This window comes from Lates calcarifer, linkage group LG15, assembly GCF_001640805.2.
Source record: "Lates calcarifer isolate ASB-BC8 linkage group LG15, TLL_Latcal_v3, whole genome shotgun sequence".
NCBI classification, from domain to species: Eukaryota; Metazoa; Chordata; class Actinopteri; family Centropomidae; genus Lates; species Lates calcarifer.
The window spans coordinates 28,781,815-28,806,236 of NC_066847.1; the positions used below are offsets into that span (position 1 = coordinate 28,781,815).

General features: G+C 40.9%; 1 protein-coding gene across 4 annotated transcripts in view; it reads left to right on the plus strand.

Moving 5' to 3' along the window:
* Positions 1 to 18,570, plus strand: part of LOC108887849 (nuclear factor of activated T cells 1) — a 58,741-nt gene extending 40,171 nt beyond the window's left edge. For 2 of the 4 annotated variants that reach the window (XM_051076199.1, XM_051076200.1), the window contains exons 10-11: positions 7,047 to 7,129; positions 17,750 to 18,570. In XM_051076199.1, coding sequence (XP_050932156.1) covers positions 7,047 to 7,126 — 80 coding nt within the window. In that variant the 3' untranslated portion in view covers positions 7,127 to 7,129; positions 17,750 to 18,570. The remainder of the gene's footprint in view (positions 1 to 7,046; positions 7,130 to 17,749) is intronic. The other 2 variants (XM_018683475.2, XM_018683483.2) reach the window with 1 other exon arrangement.
* Positions 18,571 to 24,422: the final 5,852 nt, after the last annotated feature.

The following is a 24,422-nucleotide window of genomic DNA, read 5'->3' on the forward strand; positions in this document are numbered from 1 at the left end:
CGACTAATGAAGGAAGCAAAACAATGGGTAGGGGTTTCCTGAACTGAGCCATTTCCCCCCCCCCCATATTTCTGGGAGGGATGCTGGGAGGCGGGAGGCAGAGGCTTTGTTTTCCCGTCTTTTCCCCCACGGAGTCGACACCATGCGGCTGTCGTCATCAGGGGAGACTGCAGGGTCACTGGTCTCCCACTGGCAATGAAACCAGTCACACCCAAGGGACCATATGGTCGAGTTTATTGCCTCCTGTGTCCATCTCACATTATGTCTCTCAGGTCACCAACCTGTTATCTGTGTTAGCAGAGGCTCCACTTGTTGTTATGATATATATTCATAGAACAATGGCATTATGCCAATTTCAAATGTTAAATTCCCCCTGCATCCTTAGAGAGGTGGGGAGGTAGAAAATCCATAATCCACATTGAACTCAGGAATATCACCCTTCCTGTGCACCTTTTGTTTAGTAAATTGATGGTGTGTGTCTATGTGTGTGTGTGTGTGTGTGTGTGTGTGCACGTGCTTGTGTTCATGTGAGTGTGAGCACACTTCACTCAACAGCTCTGGGAGTAGAGGGGTGATAGGCATGAGGGGACCAGGGGAGTTTTGCTGTGGAACTGTAATTGAGTTGAAATGCAGTTGTCAGCATATCTGTCAGCCATGATGAGTCCCATTAGTCCTCACCTCATAAACACACAATACAGAGACAGGGAGGGTGTCTGTCTGTTATCAGCTCTATAAACTGATTTTCAGCTTTTTCTTTTCCTTTTTTATTTTCTCTTGTCTTCTTCTCTTGAGCTCTCAAGAAAAACCTCATTTGACATTCTTTCTTGTTGTTTTTAATAGTTTGGGCAAGCAGCTTAAATTTCAAAATTAACTCAATTAAATGAAACTGTAGCTTAATTTAGTATTGTGCTGTAAGTTTGCTAAGAGATTCTTTTACACCATGAATGATATGAAGGATACACCATATGTACATAGCAGTGCTAAGGTGAAGTCATGTAACCTTATTTCTCTTCCCCGCTACTCCATCCACTGTCACTTTAGTAGGCTCAATCTTCCTCCGGCGTGGTGGCCAAATGTATTCAGTCAGTGATTACAACTGCATTAGGGACACACAGGAATGCGTATTGATTGACCAATGACAGTGAAGCAGCCCCTTGTAAAACCTCAATGTGCTGGCATTTTGTATCACCTAACGTCTGTGCATCTATATGAGGTGAGCTCCTGGAGTCCTGGTAAGTGTGTGGTGGTAACAGCATACTCCAAAGGCATCTGCTACACCGGGGCCCAGCCCTATCTCAAACCCCTCAAATGAGCCCTAAGCTAAAATAAATAAGATTGGAAAGCAGCGTACAGGGCGTCCCGCTCCCCGTCCACACGCATTACTGCCGTGTGTTAGCGAGCTAAGCGCTCCATTAGAGAGGGAAGACAAGCAGATGACCTCACCACAGCAGCAGTGATTTAACGCCAGCCATGTAGAGTAGCGTTCCTCCCCAGCAATTGGGGCCGGTGATTTGGAGTCTGCGGGAGCACACTTGATCTTCCCCAAGAGTGGAGTGCCTCCCACGCTCAAGCGCTGAGGCCTCCGGCTCTCATCAGCCAGAGGAAATGTGTCTCTCTGGCCAGGCCCAGATTTTACGCAGCCCCTGAGAAATCACTCAACTTATCAACGGTGAGCTACTGTACCGCAAGGAGCTTGGTTAGTATGCAAGGAGTCTGAGATGTAAACCCCCCTGACTGCCATACACAGTCTGCACTGTAATCTGCTAAACTCTTCCCTCTACTGTGATAGAAGCTTACTAACTACAGTGCAAGACATGAGGTGATGATTCTGGTGTCTGCAGTGAGGTTTTATGGGAAGAATGCAGTTGGCAGTCAGATCTACATTGGAGCAGCCATTTTCTATCAGTGGCACATTGGCTCTCACCTGCTTCAGTCTCCCTTCCCAACATCACTGTGGTTGATGGAAGCAAGAAGAGGAAAGAACACTCAACACTGCTGGAAGACTCGTCATATTGTTGACTCACTGTCATAAACAACGCATGGAGGGCCTCACATAAAACCAAAGTTTTCAGACATTTCGTACTTACTCACAACCCTCTATCTGTACTTTACAAGGCACATGACTGTGAGCAAAACGCCAGTCAAATGACATCAGTGCATGTAACAATAGAATTTATGAAAAACACGGTCTGCAGCTTTTGCCTCGTTATCCCTACTAATTAAGCCAAAAAAAGAAAAGCTTTAATGACAGCATGCTTTGTCACATGTCTGAAAGCGCAATTCTGGTGACATCATACCCCCACTTGTATCAAATGACCACTGACACATGTCTATCTATACACACACGCAAATACAAACACACATACACTTTTGATGTTAGACTTTACACAGACAATTTTGGAAAATGTAGCCCCACATTAAGCATCAAAAACCCTTTACTTGAAGCCCTGTTCCTGGTGTTTATAGGCATTTTGCAGTGGATGTGTGTGTACGTTCTGTGGAGCAGAAGTACTGTGCTGGCTGGGCTAGGTGTTTGGTCCTGTGAGGCTGCTGCCGTGTGTCCTGTCTCATTAGCTGCTGCTGTGATGGGTGATATCATGAAATGCAGCTGAATGCAGCACACAGCAAAAGAACTAGTGCTAATCAGAGGGCCAGATTTCTACCAGCTGCCTCTCTGGGAAACAGAGGGCCCTTATTCCCCAAAATAAGAAAAACACAGAGTGCAAGGAAGCCTCTGCCGATTTCTGACATTTGACATATGTGCTCTGATTGCCTCGTGTTTCAGGGTAGTTTTCCTTGTGATTGTTTCCTCCTCAATTCGAGGTTTGTGCATTTGAAACTCTCCCAGGCTTGTTTTCTCAAACTGAAAACAGAATTGTTGTTGGTCCTCCATTCCTCCTTTAACCCCCCCGGCAACAAAAAAGCCACTCTAGCCTTCCTGAGGATCTCCGTCCACCACCGCTGCTTCTGAAGGCAACTCGAGGCTTTCCTCATGGAAACTTTTACACATCCTGGCATGTTGCCCAGACCCCAGGACTCCGCAAAACCCCTAATGATGATTGAGAGCGCGTCCACACCACGCTGAAAACATGCTGAGTCGCTAACATTGGAGTGTGCCGCAAGGTTGGCTCTGAGATCGGGGGGGTGGGCAGAACTGAGAAAGGATTTGGGGGGTGGTTCATTAAAGTGGAGGTTGAAATGTCTAATGGGACTACTCACTAAAGCAGAGCTGCTCGTGTATGTTTAGACAGTATGTATTTGTCTGTGTGTGTGTGTGTCTCTCTTAGTTGGTAGAGTCAGCTAGATGTAGAAGCACTGTAAGGGCCAGTGACAGCCTGTGCTTTCACACCACTCCAACTCTGACCTCCTGGCCTTTTGGGAGCAGGTCAAAGCCCCAGCTAATAGTGTACAGAAAGAAAAGCTGTCTTGTGGTTAAGTGCAATGCCAAGAACATAGTCTCCTTCTAGACGTAGTGATATTGACGGGTACAAGAAGAAGGGTGATGGCTTTTTTATTATTTATGACTACAAAGAGGATGTGGATTTTTTACTATTGTTGTTATTGCTGCCTTCTCATATTAGGAATCCTGTTTTCCTGGCAGCTCTTGATATGGTGAGGTATAAGTAAAAGTTGGGGCTTGCTGGAGAAGTTTTATAGTCACAGGAAAAATTAATAGGTGGCCACACTCTTGGTTTGGCCTAAAACCGCCTAAGCAATGGATCAACAACTGCACTTTTGGGATCAGCAATAGATTTGATTCAATTTCTTCTCATTAGGATCAAAAACCATTACTTTTACTGTGCAAATTGAACAGCTTATTACCAATTATCAGATATTACAGACCTTACCAAGCAATTGGAAGAGTGTGCTTTTCAGGAAGTAAAAAAGATCTATGTAGATGTGGTTGTGGTAGAGTTTGTGTATGATATTAATTGATCAGTTGGCTTATAAAATTTATCTGAAAGATATAAATGCATTGCTTGATCTTGCAAACTTGTTAGTTGTAGTCGTATAACATTGGAAAAGAGGGGCATAGCCAAAATTGGTGGTAAAAAATCTTTACACCCTGTAGCAGCACACAGTTGGAAAGTTGAAGTCACTCTTGTAAAGCAGATAACAGTCTGCTTAAACACATTAGTTTGTAATATAATGTAGGTTATGGAAGTTACAATGGAAGTACAGTAATGGAACCCAGATAATACCATGGCGTCTTCACCATTGAGGAGGAATACCTTCGCAGCTGAGTGGAAGTTCTCTGGATTACCTTAGCACCCTCTGTTTCCTCTTATGTCTCTTTTATCTCTGTCCCATTGGCTGAACATAAGAGCCTTTAGATTCCTGGTTGTGATCAGATTTTTTTTGTATCACATATTATGAAACCCACTCAATTAAAGACACTATTGTCCAAGATTGCTTGCAGTTTAGCAAATAATTGGATCTAAGTGGTTACATATGACAGTGGCAATGGGGTCACCATATTAGTGCTTTGATTTTTAGGTCTTTGTAAAGCCATTGGGAATATTATTAGTTTTGATAAGTGCAGCAAGATGAATCTGCAAGAATTAAATCCATTCATTACCGCAATGTGCTGGCTTTTATACACGTGTGTGTGTGTGTGTGTGTGCACCCCAAACCCTGGCAGCTGAGCCAGAGTATCTGGTCTGGTTTCAGTCGCTCTAATATCCACAGTCACTGAGAAAGAATGTGTCTGCTGAAAAACTGCAGCTAAATTATCTAAACAAATTGGGTTTCTTTTGTGTCTGGGATCTGATACATATGCACATTTAGATGGGAGACTTTGATTCTGATTTTGAATGGGTTTTATGTTTATTTTGCCCAAATGTCAGAAATGTGTGACGCAGATTTGCTACTGTAAAGATTTGTGTCTTATTTTCCATTCTTCCAAGCTGTGTAAGAAGTGGACTCACAATGTAGACTTTGTACGGAAGTCAATTACCTGGCATCAATAGTAGAATAGATTTAAACAAAGTATACAATCAAATATAGCAGAGTAAAGCCACAAGGTGCAGTACATGCTTCCCTCTCCAGACACGAGTCTATTCATTATAGCTATATCCCTTCAGTTCATCATACGTCATGTATTTCTTATAGTTTCTCCTGACACAGCCATTTAGAGGCCCGGTTTATGTGGCTCACATTCTGAGGTTTAGGAAACGCGCGTTGAAAAGCCACCGAGCCACACGGATCACAGCGGGTCAGGACTCAGACATAGCCTGTGGCTTGGCTGGGACCTTCCTGTGTATATCTGTGATCATGGAGCTACCACCTCACGCCAGACACTCTCATTACTGAATCATAATATGACAAATGTCAGTGTGGTTGACTGCTCTGACAGGATGATCAGTGAGCGAGTCTCCTTCCCCATAAGGCTGCGAGGTCATTATCTGTGCCTTGGTGAAGGTTGCATATAAACTATGAGTTCAGCATGATCCGAGTTCTTAACTGCTTACATTCTGGCTTGAATTTTCTAATTTTAAAGGTCAAGTGATGCTGTTTTCAGCATTCAGTGTTCATAAGGCAAAAGTTCTTTGCGACAAGTGCATGCCCCTTAATTCATTTCAGAGGTTATGATTGGATGGTGGTTACCATGTTGGTTTGTTTGTGATTTAAAGAGCATAATGTAATCTCCACAAACATTACACCACCACTGCATTTACCATAAAACACTGTTCCTCTGTGGAGATAACTGATCTTGCTGCAAACGCCACAAATGCTGCACAGTCACAGTAACCATAAATTTGATGTGATTGTGATTTTGAATCTTGGATATTTCCTGCTGGCATTAAAAAAAATGAGCACATGAAAAACTCATACAGTCCAGACATATACTAAACACCAAACAAGCACAACTGATTTGCCAAAAGGCCCTTTTTTTTTTTTGACTCACTACACAGGGAGGTCGGAGGTCAGGATCATCCCTTGGAGCTCATAGAGACTCGCTTAAGGACACTTAAGTCCAGTCACAGACGGTTGAATGTGGTTCAAAAATGGGATCCTCCATTTGAACATAATAACCACAGTGAGATGCTTGCCCCTAGCAGTTGCAGTGTTTTTGGTTGGTATTTAGGGGATGTAAATACCTGCGGCATCAGTAAACAGGAGTAGGTCTCCGTCCCAGACCACTTAATAACAGCTCCCCATCTGAAATTTGTTAGCTCAGTGAAATAGTATCCTGTAGCGACGGATGTCAACAGAGAAGTCTGATCCAGCCGGGAGGGATGGGGAAAGCCGTTGGGTTTTGCAACTCTTGGCAGAATTTGCCGTCTCCTCCATGTGCAGATACCTCAGAAAGAAGAGGGTAGGAGAGATGATCATGAAGAGCGGAGGGGGGGGGGGGGCATGAAGATGGAAACTAAAAGAGAGAGTGAAATAAAGATGGAGACATAAACTTTGAAAGAGTGAGAGTCCCAGTAGAATCTGTCATAAGGCTGTAAACCAAATGCACATGTCCCCTGTTTTAGTGTAATAGTCCACTGACATCACTCTTAACACAGACAGGTTAACATAAAATGCAACTGTCAAAATAATCAATCTGTCTAAAAATATTATAATCATATCATTCATAATCCATTGCTTTATCGCCACACTTTGTTCTTTTTTTAGCACAATATCTGTTATCATAGCTTATGGGCCTAAAATGGAGGGACACAAGTCATGAGATGTACTTAAGGCTTTTGAGATTTTGGGGTCAGGAGATTCTCATCATGTCCTCACATCCAGGAATATTCAGCAAGCATGAGAAGAAGCAGGTCAGCCATAGAAATAAAGGAGACAGAGACACAGAGAGACAGACAGACTAAGAGAAAGAGGGGAAAATGTGAGGTGGAAGAAAGTAGCATGCAATCTTGGTGATTTTCCCTGGCAGCTTCTCCCATTGCCCCTGTTCTTCACACGCACAGACACACACACATACACACACTACGTGCTCCTTTCTCAGCTAAAGCTGTTAAAACCAAAACACTAAAAGTCAAAGGAAGATAAACACTACTGAAGTTAAAGATCACATTTTCTTCCTCTCCCACCAGTGGCCGCTTGCAGTGCAGAGACTTACCACGCAGTGGGTGAATGGGTTTACTTCAGGGGAGGGAATGATCATAACCACTGAACTGTAAGTGTCCTGCTGTTGACATATGACCCATCGCAGTTATAAACCTCAACGGGTCCCTCGACACCCTCAATCGTGCTCAGCTGAGCTCAATTCCTCTCAAAACAACATGCTAACAAATAAAGAAATCCTTTCACACTCAGTAGGCCTTTTTCATAGTGAGAGAGATTGAATGATGAAAGTCCATTGTGGCACTACACAAATAAATGCCTAGGTGTTTTTAACTAACTGTTCAGTTGTGTTTAACACTGTAATATCCGCCACATGTCATGAAATATAAATCTCATACTGTAGTATCAGTCATTCATTAACTGTTTATCAGTTGATGCAAGACCAGTTACAAATGCAACATCAGTTGAAAATGCTTCATATAACAACTACTTTCAAAAACACTATCTCTATATCTGTTTACAACTGCATTAAAATGTACTATAAAACATTAATTAAGTGTTAATATACAGATGATTATTGTTAAAGTGTTCCCATTGGCCCTGATTATTCATTCACTAATGCTTTATAGATAAGTCATTAACAGCAACATGGGTGTGAAAGTTGGTATATGAATTATTGACCATTAATATTGATGGCATTGATGACAAGATATTATCACTTTATAAAGAGTGCCATATTAGAAAAATGGTACAATTGCTTTTCTGTCCTGAAACTGACAACTTGCTCTTCTTTTACGCCCCTTAAATTCTTTGGGGCGTAAAAGAAGTGCAAGTGGAAGACAGGACAATTCTTCATGCTAATGTTGTAAATCACAGATGTCAAATCTGTCAAAGTTTGAGTTGGAAAGCTTGGCTCCTAAACACTGTGTTAATGAAAATGTCACGTACATTTTAATGAAATCAGTTAGATTTACTGCATGACAGAGTAGAATAGCAGGGTCTTGTTTCTGTTAAGGCATTTAAATGGTAGTTTCCCTCCCTAAGCCCCATGCAGCAACTATAAAATCTGAAAGAAATTAAACAGCACAAACAGAGGCAGGTGAAAATGTGGTTCTGTCATATACAGGTGACAGAAACTGTTTCTGTCTCACCTTCAACTCTGACACGGTCTGGATTTCTTGACAACTATACAGTCTCCACATGGATGAAAGTTTGACTGTCTATGAAAATCAAAGCAGGGTCGAGGGTGCTGGAAAGAAGATAAGTGGAACATTTGCCAAAATCGCCTCTCTCCTGCTTCCCCTTGGTCTACGTGAATAAGTCCATCATGTGCCCTGAAGCAACCTCCTCCTTGGTGTCTTTGAATCCCTGCAGGCGTTGAGGATTTAAAGTTGTAGGGCAGTTCTTGGGGTCAGCAGACAGAGCGTTGATCGGATCACACTCAGCTTCAGTAAAGAGTCAGATGGCTAAAACTCGGCGGGGATGTTGAAATGGGAGAGGCCATGTTCTTGTGTGCAGCAGGAGCTTTTGAAGATTTAGTTACCTTTAGTGTACTACTCAGTGTCTTTTATGCGACTTTAGGACGAAGCCTGCAGAAGCCCTATGTCAGGCTCTCCAAGATGCTGGATCAGTGGAAATGTTACTTTCATCAGAGCATGCTTTCCAAAGCTGTAAAACAACCCATAAGAGACTAAGATTGCCAGTTTGACCAAGAGTAATTCTCCAAAAAACAGAAGAAGAGTCTAAAGCCATGCTAGGGTCCCCTAGAGGCACAACTGCTCCTTACACCAATTTAGTTTGAACCTACAGACCAGCTGTGAGCAAATAACTAGCTTGCAGCACAAAACTCTTGCTAGCAGAGGACAAAGAGTAAAACCAATGCTTTTTCATGGATGGCAAAACAGACAGGTTAACCAAAGGCCATAATGTGCTGATACACACACACAAGCAGACATGCACACTAAAAAACAGGAAGGAGTCTCTCTGAGCCATCTATCTGTGATGGATAGTGAACAATAAAGCTTGCACTGATCTAAGCCTTTTTGGACACAGAGAACATAGTTTCTCTATATATAAATAAAAGAAAATAATTCTGAAATCCCACAATACAACTGACAGTCAACAGGTGATTTAAGAAGCACAATACAAATGCAGTTATAAATCGTATTATACGCAGGTGCACGGCCAAATTCTCACTCAGACGGCTGCAACCCAATGAAGTATGATTGTTTCAATATGCTCATATTTTTTCACTGTGTGCCATTTTGAAAACCAGTGAAATCTCGAGCCGTCTGCATCAGCCTCAGCAGGACCATACGTTTCTAATTCTGAATCAATCACAGCGAGTTTATCAGATGGCTGAGTTATTTTACCATAAACCCACCGGTAATGAGCCATGCAAAAAGTTTTAATCTGTCTCCTTTCATATCTCAGTCACAAAGATGTGTGTGTTTCACTCAGTTTGGTGTATTTTCGGTCTCTGGTGTTTGCTTTACGCAGCCATGCTTCACTAGTTGTGTGAAACTGAGCTTTTGATTTCTCACAGTCTTCAGTCATCTATATACACTTTATGTCAGAAGCTCTTTAACTTCTTACTTTTATGTTTGCTTTTGATAAACACTTTGATTGTTGAGTTTTGTTGTGGTATTCTCCCACTGCAGCTAAACAAATACTTTACAACTCAACGCAATCACACTGAACTGTGTAATCAAAACAACTGAAAGCACTGTTGTGGTGCTAAGCATCTCAGAGTGTGGGCGGTGTCTTTTTCGGTTGAAAAAGAACGCTCTATATGTTACAGTGCAAGCGCACCTATTGTAGTTAGTATACCAGGTCAGTGGAGGTCAAAACTATGGGTCACAAGGATCACATATTAATGATTATTCCTTTCTTGGCAGCCACTGTATTAGGATTTTATTATTGCATTTTACCAGTTTGATATAAGGTAGCAATGTGTCTACTACTTCACATGAATTTTTTCAAGTTTTCAAAGTTTTCACATTTGAAATTAAGCTTTGCAAAACCTTATTTAGAGTCATTTTCTCTCTTTATTTCATGAGCACCATCCATATTTTATTTTCTGCTGTCCAGCCTTGATTGTGATCATGCATTGTGGGACAATATTGTACATCAGTGCACTGAAAAATAGAGGTTTTTAAATGCATGCTGACAATTTTCAGTATAATACATTTTCTATTTCCCTATTATAAACATAGAGCACACTGTATATTCAAAACATTGTTACAGTCTTTTTTAAATTATTATTATTATTTAAATTATTTGCACTGCAGCCTGGACAAACTGTGCAACGATTTCAGAGAAGTCAGTGATGAGGGCACTGGAGAGCAGCTCCAACCATGTAAACACCTCCCCCTCATCCTCCCCGGAGACCGACCTCGAGCGAGCACACCCGCGGCCTCTTGGGCCCGGGAGGAAATGAGAGGAGGAGGAGGAGAGGGAAGTGGCAGGCTCACAAAGAGAGACAGAGTGAGGTGAGATAGGGAGAGGCACAGCACACCACGCAAGATCAAAGACAAGGCTTACGCACTGCTGCCGCCAAAACAAGCACATCAGTGGTGGGGCTTTCAGTAAAAGTTGTTGTCTTTAGATTTCTAATTTGGGATGCTGCTATTTTATTACTCTCACGCCTGGAGCACAGCATTTCTAGTTAATGTTAGTCTGGACTAGGCAGACACCTAAACTCTCGTGAGTCAGGTCATTTGGTTTGGTAACATGTCCTATTCATCTGACTACAGAGAGCCATAAAGCATGTCCATAAAGCATGAGGCACATCAGAGACTCACAGGTGGAGATTAGAGCCCAGCTCCACTTTGTCTCTCCACATGAGGCTCAGAGAGTATGTCATCCTTATTTCTCAAGGCTGCTACAGCTCTCTTATCCAACCGAGCCAGGAGCTCCTGTCTAAAAACAGCAGCAGACGTATTGATTGGAAATATCTTCAGTGACATCAGAGCACTTAGTGTTTACACCCCATACTTTATTTCTTCTTTTCTTTTCATCTCTCCAAAAGAGGGATCATATCACTCCTCTCTTGGCATTCTTGCTCTGGCTCCTTTTGAGCTATTGCGCAACTTTAAAACTCTGCTGCTGGTTTACAAACACAAAATAACACACAGTATTTCCTGGGTTTTTTTTTTTTCTCTCCAATCAGTCCCATTGTCCCACTATGCCTCTTTTGTTCCACAGCTGCTTCTTCTTGTCATTTTCTCCTTCACCAAAAGAGGCTCTTTAAACTAAAGACAAAACAAACAGATGTATAAACAAACAAAAAAAGTAACTATGTCAATTCTGTTCCCTGCATTTACTTATTGTATAGATCAAGCAGATGATGCATAGTATTGAAACTGATTATTGGGTTTATTAATGTTAATAATAATAATTTTTTTTTTTAACCAGAAAACATGCGTAGGAGTTTGCCGTATTTTTTCAGCCCTGAGTAATCCCTGCAGGTATTTCAGTCCACCAAATCAGATGCTGCCAGTATAGTTTACCTACTGTGAAAGCATGGAAATAATTCAAGAGATTTAGATGAAAATATGAAAATTTTTATCAACCCCTCTCTTCTGTCTTATGGATTTTGGCAACTCAACACTTGATAAAAATAGGATTTTTGATATATCTCTCATTGTTACCTCTTTCCATCACATCTACATGTAAATCATAAATTACATGGAGTCATCATTCACCCTAGCATCGTGAGGGATGATTGGCTGCAGCCCACATCACAGCTGCGTCTACCACACAACTGCTGCGGGGAAGTGGTGAAACCTCAACTCTCAGCGTAAACTCAGCTTTGTTTTAAAACAAACTCACTCTGCAGCCCTATCTCTTTCACTCCTTCTTTTTTTTTCTTCTCCTCCATCTCCTCTGTCAGTTGCGGAGACTGAGTGTTTCCACATGGGAAAGCCCAGGGCTTCACACATCAGCTTAGCTGCGGGGATGAAATATGCTGTCTGTACATATCATCACATCATTAGGCCCAAAGGGATCCCTGCGATGGATTAGAAGTTGTCTACCTGCAAGGCCCAGATGAATTTATGAAGCACTTTATCATGATGAAGCATTAGTGGAACGCTTTGTCTCTTTCCATTTGTGTTTATCTGTGGGAATAATGATTGTGTCTCCCTCCATTTTGCTCGTTCTCTCTTCAGCTGCTCTCTATTTGTGTCATTGTATGTGTGTGTTCTGACCTTTGACCCCCTCTCTATTTTTGATGCTGCTGGTTACTAGCACATGATAAGTGACGGTGTCCAAGCCTCTCCATCTAGCCGTTCGAGCCGTGTGTAGGAGGCAGCAAATTGTCCATTAAGTGTTTCTGCTGAGGCCGAGAGAAGATTTGATATAGTGGGGAAACAAAAGTAATATGTACCAGGAAATTCAATTGTCTCTCTCCAGCAAGTTTGAGCTTTAGTTTGGCTTCCCCACCAAATCAATTTCACAAGAAAGGACGAGTTCAGCTGAGGTTTAACTCTGACTCTGTCTTGCAGCTTTTTACTCTCTGTGAGCTCCTGCACAGATTTGATGCCAGTGTTTATCTGTGTTTATATGAAAGAGCTTCTATGACTCAGACCTACTGTACTTCCTCACACACTGCTCAGGGTCTGAGTGCCACAATTGAAGGAAGCTACCTCCACTTTCTCACAAACCTGATTGTGCTACTGCAGGAGGTACAATAAGCAGAGGAAACACCCCCTTTGCTACAGTGTGAAGGTCCTTGACCCTAACACAGCTGCAGTTTATTCATGCAGTGAAAGTGAGAGAAGTTCAGGAAGGTGCCCTCTGCTTCTTCAGTATCAAGAGACTCCAAGTGAGAACAAGTCCCTGGCAGGAAGCCTCCGTTACAACCTTCAGTTCAGAGGTCATGTTTTGGATAGTCAGCTGAGGGAAGCCAGGGGAAGGTGAAGTCACTCCCGCTGCCAGGTTGTTGCCAGTCAGTCCTGATTTGGCATAGGGGGATCATGTTACAACGGCAGGAACCTCCGAGTGGCTCTCAGGCCTCGAGGCTCTGCATCTCACCAGACCACAGGGCATCCTCTGTTCTCTGAGGAAGCCCGGCTGTTATTGAACCCCAGTGCACAGCGCTCTCTTCTAACAATACTAACTAAATCCCCAGTGCAGGTCAGGTTCACACTCAACTCTCAGAGTAACCATATGAAGTCATAACGCCTATGCTTGGATTACTGAATTAAAAACAGACAACATTGCAGCACCAGAACTACTTCTATTCTGTTCCTGTTATATGAGACTCAAATGTTTTATCATCTTCCTATGCGAAAGCCAGAAAAAAGAATGGCGACAGAAAAATGGCCACAACTGAGGCAAGAAAAAAAACGACTCTCAAATCAATGTTTTTTGATCTGCATGACAGGCATTGCATTTGATGCTCCTAGATAGCACTGTCATTGCTTCTGCGTAGATGAAAAAATGACATCAGTGTGACTCATTTGTCACAAGACTAAATATAATTCTAATTCTAATAACCCACCAGAAAATGGTGAATATAAACACAATGTCAGGCTGAATTATCAAGTGAAAACAAAAGTAATTGGGTCTGATAATCAGTTTGCTATTTGTCTCCTGTATGTTGGTAAGCCAAGACACAGCTGGACTAATGGACATTTGGAGATGTGTCTATCCCTTGTTTACAGCACTACAGACCAACTGCTTGATGCAGTTTTCTCACTTTTTTCAGACAGACAAAGTTAGATAATCACAGACTAACTGATGTACATATGGAGCACCTGGTGGAGAATAAAAACAGAGCTTAAAGGGGGTGAATAAGGGGGTCAGTGTTGTGTTCACAGTTTGTTTTCTGTTGCCATCAAGATGCCAAAAAAAAGTTAAAAGACTTAGGTATTCTAAGTCTCATAATCAAATTTCCTGTAATACAGTATATTCTTGCAAAATTGCATTGAACATTAACACTGCACATAAAAAATCCTCCTCATTCACCCACAGAGGTCTCTGGAAAAAAGTTAAACCCGGCTCAACTTGCTGTTTAGTTTGCGATCATCAACACAGAGGCTATAATGACTGTTGCTGTAGTAACCTTCCACAGCAGTAAAATATTGGCTCATCAAATTCTAAACCTCTGTGCACTGTTTTGGTGTCTGATAGGCCCTCAAAACAACAAGTCCTCCAACCTAAACAAACAAATATGTTGCCTGACTTCTCCCTCAGATATGACCCATAGGAGCATAGCAGCAGCAGTGGGCAGACACATGCAGCAGCCCCTTGTGTTTTTATGTAAAGCAGTGCTACTTTTGGTCTGAATGCCTAGTTAGTCTGGACCTTCTGCTATGGTTGGTCTTAGACAACCTGTCACACAGTGAGCCAATTGTTTCCCACCTTTGTGTGTTACATTGTATTGTTTATATATTTTTTTAAACATGCAGTTCATGTATGCAGAACACTGGCAGCATGTACGCTGGAGGCACTCTACCACCCATTCTAGCAGGCAACAGCAAATCATTTCCCACCACAGTTGATACAGACAGATTATTTTAGCGAGGTCAACATTCATTCAGCCAGCAGTCACACCCGATGGAGACGGGGCTTTAGCTATAAGCCACTGCCAAAAACACTGGTAGACCCTTACAAAGGAGCTGAATTGTGCATTGAACTTGTTCAACATGGCTGGCATCACAGTAAAGCACAGTCATATTTTTGTGTCACTCTCACACCTGCCTGAAATAGATCTCCCAGCCACCCAGCCCAAAGTATAAGTCCTGACAGGTCCAGACTGTGGTTTACTGATTGCACTGGCACTACAGCTAATAAAGGATGTCACTCTGTTTAACTCACATTAGCAGGGCACGCTTTTTTTTTTTTCAGCAGGGGAATATTTGGAGCTCAGTTTTCCGCTGTTTTTGTTTATTCATGAGAGGGTACCCTCCCAGTTACAGCTTTCCATTATTAACCTGGGAAACTGAATCAAGAAAAAACAAAACAAGTTTCCAGTACTGTTGAGAAGGATACCAGGCCACCAAGAATTCATTTATGTACATAAACCTATTATTTGCATCATTATTGTGTAGCATAACATAGCTCTGTTTTTTACAATAGCATATAGAGAGCATGAAAGTGGTAAATAACTGCCTGGCGTGCTTTTTAAAAACACTTAAAGTAGTTACAAGACCTAGTTTGCAGTGGAGATCTTGTTCTTATACCCCTGCCCATCCACATTATGTGAGGGAATTGAATTTGTAGAGCCAAATTCCACTGTGAACAAAATGTTCCCCAGCATGTCTGACTGCCTTCCCTTTTGCTACATATTTGTGGTTATCTAGTCACTTCATGGAAGGTGAGACAGACTCAAAACTGAAGTGCTGTCATGTCCTTAAAAGGAAAAAAAAGAAAAAGGTGGATCAACACATTTAAAAAAAAATAAAATTTAAAAAGTCAAATATAAAAAACTTCAACTACATTTGAATTTCACCTCAGTAAATAGAATATGTTTAACTAAATGTATTTGATGAAGTGCTATAGCTTGTGCACAGAGCCCATTTTTTAGTCACAACCATTACCTGTGTGTGTGTGTGTTTATCTGTCTTTCAGGTTTCATCAACTGTTCTGTAAAATTTCTTCATTTCCCAGAAGTTCTTGCAACTAAATAGCAACAAGAGCTACCCCATTAAACAGCTATAAATAGCATCTTGGTGTTGTCTTGTGGTATAACAGTTGGCCACATCCTGTTTCTGATATTCTCACATTGCCAGAGATGAAAACACAGGGGCCAGTGTTTTACCTTTCGTCTCTTTATCACTCGTTTCTTAAGAATGGAAAATCATCAAGCATGCTAATGGAAAATATTAGTTTAGCAAAATAACACCACAGTTAACATGTGGGTGGAGAAGACGTCACTATTTTGCACACTGACTGAAAAGCGGAGAGGAAGTTTTCCCTCTGAGAGAAATAAAGAGTACATTTTTTTGGGTTTTCCCTTCCCCTCCTGGAGCTGCTTTCTCACCTCAGCCAACAGAAATGAGCAGTGACATTAAAGTTTGATCATTTAATTGTTACATGTGCTTGCACTTCCTTTATGTCCTGTGATGGCAGATCTAAAAATAACCTCAGCGTGTAAATGCCTGTTTAGCCCGGAGCGGAATAGAGTTGAAAACAGCCAGCAGTGTTGGCACAGGTTGGATTTTTCCAATGGGAGTTCCTCCTGTTTAGGGAGGTGAGTCCCAACCAACCTGTTTGTGTGTGTGCGTGGGTGGGTATTTGACTACATATAGAATGCAGGGCATGCTATTATAGGTGTGTGGCCTACTTATTTAAAAAGTGCAGTTGTGTTTATTTACATATTTTGTCTCTATCTTTGCCAATACTTTTTGGTGTGGTTTCTACATGGAGCAGTTCTGCTAACATCAGTACTACTGTTGTTCAAGAAAAATAGAAAAACATGCATTTTTTTCATATTTCATCAGCACCACACTGTAGCCATTTAATATATCATTACACTGATAACCATTCACACACATCATCAATGATCGAGAATTCAAAACACTATATCTTGTTTTCTCTAAGTGATGTTTTAATCTTGATTAGAGCTGGTGTTTCACCATTCACCAAACAGTGTCTAGTGAAAACAAACTGCATGCCCACTTTGAACCTTGAAGTGGGTGGACTTCCTGTCTCGGCTCCTTGCTGCAGATGGTAGTTTCACCAGACTCTTTCTCTCTCAGTCTGTGTCAGTCCGCTTTATCACGGCAAGCTGTATAACTGAGGAGCTTCTTGTTTGCATTAAGCCACAGAGCTCAGGGTCCTCGCCATCTTTGCAGTCACTTCCCTCTGTTTTGCCAAAGAACACAGAGCAGATAAAGGCAGGGGACTGATCTGTGTCTGCCTGAGTGTGGGAAAGGCGCGGGTACAGGAACTAGTGCAGGAAAGACAAGACGCTGACTTAAAAACAGAGATGGGTGTGTGGGGGCGATATGAGTTTTAAAGGTTGATAATGACATTGATATGTTTGGATTGTGCCTGCTGATACCCAGTATTTTTCAACTTGACCATATCTATGCCAAGTATTCAATGGAATCTTGCCATATTCTGACACTGTTTACTGCAGGCCGCAAGCACTGAAGAGTTACACCATCTTCAGTTAACGTTTTAAGTGTCCTGGATTAAGAATTGTAAATACCTCATTTGATGTGACATTGGGTCAAGGCACAATTTAAAGAGTAACACAAAACATGCAAAACAACAAAACATGACTGACGTTAACTGTGACAAACAAATCAAAATGAGTTGGAGGGCCCCTGTTAGTCCCCGCATACACATCTCTTGATCTCACTGTGCAATTTTATTTAATGCGTTCATTAGGAAATACGCAGCATATAGGTACAAAAGTGAGAGAACAAAGGCTTTAAAACAGGGCCCACTGGCACTTATCATGTCATCTACTATATTCTTGTGGTACATATTTCCCAAAGTGAGAGACAGATTTAACAAAAGAAGCAGAGGCCAATATATGGTGACCTTTAATCCACTGTATGCATCATGCCACAAAAAAGATCCTGGATCCTACACATCCTATATGCCTTTATGTTGCAGTTCCCCACTTTACCAGTTTGTATCTTGCAGGGATTCATGTGATAGGAAGGGTGCCTTGCATCTCTCTTCATTAAATGAAATAGTGTTTTAATGATTTCAATTATTATTCATCGTGGCTGATTAATAATGATCTGTAACTTCTCTTTTGTTTCTGCAGTTAACGAGATCATCAGGAACGACCTCTCCAGCATTTCAGTGCATACTCATGCATAGACGTCCACAAGTCTTCAGCAGCAGCAGCAGCAGCACACACTCTCAAACAGCACCATCATCAAACAAAAAGAGGACAAAAACCCCCCAGAGATCCAGACGATGAAGAATAGATTTTTGACCAGGATCTCCCAATGGACCATCGTTACCATCAGCTCCTCCTCTCTCAGAGACTTGCTGCAGATTCACATTGACAATCACTGGCAAGCTCCATTTGAATAAACAAATGAATGTTATATTATATTAAAAAAGGGGAAGTGACATCAGGGGCAAAGTACATGACTACACTTGCCTTAATAATTCACAGCAGATGTTCTTTAGTGGACCAAGCAGCTCAATGAGACTGAGTTACTCTTCTATTGTTGACAAATGACAATCTTCATTTTGAGCGTGATCTCTATGTTAATGCATGGACAAACTAATGGGACAATAAGTGTAATGCTTCATCACTTTGGTTCATTTGTTTGTGCAGTCAGTCCGCGACAACCGAATCGGTGCCTTACAACAGTGATATTGACAGCAAACAACAGCAGCAGTCACACAAATGCAAATGGTTCACAGTAACCCAAAGTGGAAGTTTTTATATGACATTTTTGTATCATTTCAATGATTTGTTTACAGGGAAACAGAATAAAAGGCTAGAAAATATGTAGGGAGTATGTGAATAGATTAGAATTGTATTTTTCCTCCTTCCTTATTATCCCATTGTTCATTTATACTGAATGTTATTGTATGATATTCTTTTGTATAAACATGTATTTGAAAATATGTATGCCTTATGCTTTTATCATGCAGTTTGCTATTTAGCTTCCCCCCTTTTTCCATTTCTCTTCCCTTGATATGATTTGTACCATTTCTACTACCCTGCATTATGCTTTTCACCTTAGTGCCTATTTTTAATCATCCTGCCCCAGTCTTCCAGCCCTCCACCCAGATCATGACATAATGATGCACAGACAATCAGAGAAATATATAATACATATCCTATGACAGCAGATCCTGGTTGCAGGGGCTTGTAAAGGCAGGTAGTAGCGTCGTGTCCCGTGCCCCCCCCCCCAGCTATAAGATAGTTGAACAATGGTATGCCTACCTGCTGAATTTAAATGAGAATACTCCAGGACAATATATATTTGTCTGTTACTTCTTGCACTGCAGGTTTGCATGTAAATAGGCACAGAGATAATCCTGAGTATGCCACAGGCTCAGTTTTACTTGTCATCTGGGTGATTCCACTGAGGAGTTGGCAGGACTGTTACTTCCAGCTGGCAATAATTGATCCGATTAAACCAAAGGATTTTATCTTTGGTGAAATTATTGTCCAAGTTTCCTTTTTCTGTCGGAGACTTTAGCGTAGAATGGTTCCCTAAACATAAAGAAAACAAACAAACAACAACAACAAAACAAAACATTATGCACTTTACCATAGAAACAGAGCAGGTTTTCTTGCCTCCAGACCAAATATTGTAGATGGATTTCCACTGTCATATCATTTACGTATCTATATCCTCTCTTCATTCACACAGCTGCAGTCTTTTCCATGTTATCTGTCTTTTGGAGCATGCAGACCCGTACTAATGTTGGGGATCATTTAGCTGACAGTAGCTTCCAATATAGCTTCCTAATACATTTTTGGACATATAGTATAATAGCATGACTAAACTGTATGAATAAGGTTTCTATTTTGTGCCTTACTCTCTTTCTTGGCTACAAGATCATTGCAACTCTATAATGCTTTTCTGTGTAGGCACAAGGTGGAACATATTTCTCTTTAATATGAAATATTTATGAAAAATGACATGTGTTTTAAGTGCATTTATTGTGTTCTCAACAATTAATTAATAAATGGCATAATGGTGACCATAAATAAGTCCTCTGTTATTTTGGTATTAAATTTACATTTAATCAAAGATATAATTGATTATATGAGCCTTTTCAAATTTTATTTTATTTTCTTCATTCCAAATAGACTTACATTTGACCTACTGGAAAATAAAATGTGTGCATCATTTTTATTCTATTCTAAATGATTTCAAGATGATTTTTTTTAACAGTTGGGAATTGTTTTGCTTTAAAATAAATCTCAAGTAGTACTACTTATCAAAAAAAAAAATTTAATTATATATTCTGTCTCTTTTCTGTTCTTCCCCTACACTTCATGCTAAAAGATTTCTTGGACTATTACATGCTTGGTCCATATGGCTTTAGTTTTAAGGCTTTTTTCTGACCTGACTGTGTGATTTTCTTGTGTTATATTGTTTGACCTTAATAAACCTCAGACTGTTCCAACCTGTACCTATATCCCCAATAAAATCTGAAATGGAGACAGTTGGACATTGACAAGAGTAAGGTTCAAAAACAAAACAGTGTCACCTAACACTTCTTTTTTGAATGCATCATTTTTAGGCTTATTGGTGTTATTTTAATTGATTATCAATTTATAGTGATTTCTACTAGGTTGAAGGTTCTCTAACAACAGTTTTACAAATTTTCCTTTAGCCTTTGCCAGGAAAGAGGGCACTTGTTAAATCAATCAGAAGATGGTATTTGGTCTCCTCTTCCAATTTTGTTTCAAAGTGAAATGCAAACAAACCTTTAGAAGGATAAAATGCAAAGAGCTGCTGATATGCCAAGTACAAGCAGAGACCTGTGTGTTTTCCGGTGAGTATTGTTAGTGGTGGGTAGTTATGAGTAAAACAGCTCTTCGCCATGGGAGCTGTGCCACGCTCCTGTGTACCACCTGCCAGTCCTCCAGACTTTTTCCATCCAGCAAAGTTATGAAGCACCCATCCCCATAGTGACAGAAGGCAGGCCTAGGCGGTGCGCCCCTGTACGACTGTTGTAAGCCCAAAATAGCCCCACTATTTACAGATGCAGTCACGCCCCTTTTTCCTGGCACCGTGTTCTTCTTACCTTAGTCTTCCTCTGACAGCGCCGTACCCTTTGACACAGTGGAGAGATGACGCCGGGCCATGGTTTCCACTGCTGAAGCAACAGTGAAGAAGGGACACCAACTAAAGCAGTGGAATATCCATGGTATGAACACAAATCAGCTGCGGACTGCACTGACATTTGTCAAAAGACTAGTACTTTTATTTCTGATCTAAAGTATAGATATTTCTTGTATTATATATATATTTTTTGCAAGGCATTCTGTGTTGCATTTCTTCTACGACAGGAGTTCAACATTTTAATGAATGCATTTATCTGCTTTCTTCCCAAATGTTAAATATACCATATACTCTACCATAAAGCTACTAGGAGATGGTTGGCTTTGCTAAAAACAAAAAACTGAGGCCAGGGGAAACAGCTGGTCCAAAGGCAACAAAGCCTGGCATCAGGAAATCTAAAACTTCTACTTAACATCTCATGTCTCATTCGGAAAAAGTGTGAAAATCACAAGTTGTACTTATACAGGTGTGGACATTATTTATTAGTCAGGCAAAATTACTTCCTGCAAGATATAACAGCATATTATGTGTGATTGTTAATTGTGATTTTTTTTTCAACCTTGTTTCAACCTTGAAATTATGGTTATATTCAACCAATTTGAGACAGCAATGCTTGTCACATTACATTTCTATAAACTTACATGTTGTTAATTTATCTATCTGGCAAGCCGCTAAAATTAAAGTTAAGGTTGGAGGAAATTGTGGTGTGGTTTAATACAGAAAAAGTTCACCTTGACTTCAGGCATAACATCTTTATTCACATTCAACAAAGGCCACAATCTTTATGTAACCTTAACCAAAGTGCTTATGTCACCTAAATCTCACCACAGAGGGAACCCTGGTCTCTGGTATAACAGTCATGCACCTTTTATATCCACAATCCACCCCAACCACCTTGCAGTGAGTCTGTTGCAGTTCATAAATGCAGTGCTTCATGCATGTAAAAATAAATGAATGAATGTAATTCAGCCACTGGTAATATAGCCAGTAACAACTGGAAAATAATTAGACAATATATAAACATAACTTCTCGGAGAAAGGGTTGGATTTTTTTTTTTTTTTTTTTTTTTTTTTTTTTTTTACCTTTAACAGAGAAATGTGAGAGTGCTATCAATTTTCTCATCTAACTGTCTGCAGGAAAGAAAAAAAGCATGTTTAAAAGCTTGAATGATTGCCTTACAGTTTAAAGCTGGATTCACACACTGACAACATGGCTTTGTGTTTGGGTTTTCTAGAAGAGGTTATGATGTGCCTGTGTGTCTTACACAGTTTGTTGGAAAATAGATGGCTCTAATGAATCACATGGGCCAGTGTATTGTGTTTTCATTTGAAGACAGATAGTCACAGTGTGGCTCTGCAGCAGCACTACTTCAGTGTTTTATTTCACTTCTTATCTGATACCGACAAGCAATTTAGGAAAAATGGTCATGCTGGCTTTTCTCATGTGGCATCAGAAATTTGTATGTAGCTAGATGGCCTCTTTGGCTTTAGCTACTGATAACAATATGCAAGTGATTTTATCGTTATCTGGAAGATTTGTGTTCTTTTCTTGACTTCAAGCAAACCAATATTTCTTCTGCTGAAAATTTGAGTATGTGTGTGTGACTTTCTTTTCCCGTGATTTCAATGATTTTGCAAAGGAACTGACTGAATGACTGCTGGACAATAGTGACAGATAGGGACTCATCCCCACAGTGTATACAACAGCACCGACAGGAGAGAGTCAGTCCCTGATCATGAGGACTGCAGCACGTGCCATTTTTTCCCCCAGGTCCACATGCACGCAGCACCTGGCAGAGGGCATGACTTAGAAGTTTCATTGTACAGATTTATAGCGTCTTTACAGCCTCGCTTCCTCCCCAATTGTATTCCCACAGAGACTTTGATTTGGGCTTTTATAAAGTGAGTGCATAGGCACAGTGCTGGAGCTCCTGCTCTTGTCTCTCATCGGCCATCTGCAGGCAGTAAATCCTCAATATACCTCTGTTATGAAGGGCATGTTGAGAGAACCATGGGGGTGGCTTTAAGAGATGCTTTAAGAGATAATTGCTTGACCATACTGAGGGACCATTGACTGTCCTGTCCCATAAGCCAGTCCTGCATTTGATCTTTTTTGGTCCCTTGAGTCAGATTTTTAGATTTTTTTTATTCTTTAGAAACATGTGTCAGATGACTATAAACAGACCGTCTTATCAATTACCTTTAGGATGATAAAAGAAGAAGATGAGGACCATGTGTGTGTGTGTGTGTGTGTGTGTGTGTGGATTTGAGCATGTGTTTACATGTGTGTTTTTAATCTGTTCAGGGTGGGGTTGTCCAGGCTCCACAGGTGTACACAGGCCCTTTTCACGGGACTGTTCAAATGTGACAGCACCAGCCAGCAGATGACCCGCCGACATGCTGACATCGTCACATCGTTGCTGACGCACAGACAAATCACCTTTTTAAAAGACACTTTAAGAGACGCTCAGAAAGGCAACCAGATGGGGCCTGGAAAATCTCGTGCTGTCGTTTATTCTCCATCTGCAATCATTCAGCTTGATTCACTCTTCCTTTTGTGATGCGTGAAATGTTGTGCAAGGATTTATAAAAATTTAGTGGGGGGACAGATGTTTGAGCTTAAGAAATGTGAAAAGTGAGAATTATCTTTAAGTGTGTGTTTATACGACCACAACACGTGACTTCTCTATTTGCCGCATCAAAATCATCGTATTCAGTATCCCTTCCTAGCTCAACCTGAGAGCTCTATTTCTTTATGGAAAAAAAAGACTCCAAGACATCGCCAGCAATCATTCCTCCATTGTTTGCTCTAAATGTTTCGGTACATATGCAGAATGTTTACGTTGAAGTACACTGTAGCGCACATTAGGGATGCTCTTAATGGGCTACAGTAAAAGCCCTTGCTAGTCAGGAGTTCAGGCAGGTGCAGACTCTTACAGTAGATAAAGGAGCCTGGCACTGGAGATGAGTTCACGACAATCACTGTGAGGCTTTTAGACGCCTTCTCCAAGCTCAATCTTCATTTCCCCTGACACTGATTTTGCAATAAGGATCCGGAGAAAAGGGGAATGTCCATCTATTCATTTTAATGATCCCTCATTATTGACTGCTGGCAGGGAGGGGGCGGGCAAAGGTAATGATTCTTTGTCTTTGCTGGCCAATCACTCCTCTTAAAGGAATAAAACTCTAAATAAGGCCACTAATGGATGCCCAGTGTGACCTAAAGCTGACCCCACATGCAACCCGTGCAAACTGACTTCCCGACATGAGAGAGTGAGAGTTTGCTGCTTTAGTTATGTCTCTTTTTTTAACTGAGCTGGTTATGATTTGTCCTAATAGAAGGAGAAATCATGATTGCAGATGTCAAACCACAAACTGCATGTGGTTTGTAAATATTGATGTTTTTTTTAAAGACAACATATCACTGATGCTAAGATGCTTTTTAACTCAAATTATTGGAAGAATAGTTCAGCGTTTTGGGAAATACACTTATTCACTCTCTTACAGAGAGTTAGATGAGAAGATCAATACCACTCTCATGTCTGTACATTAAATAGGATGCTACAACCAGCAGACTGTTAGCTTAACATTAAGGCTGGAGATGGAGAAACAGCTAGTTTGACACTGTCCAAAGGTAACAACAATCACCTCCCAGCACATCTAAAGCAGTAG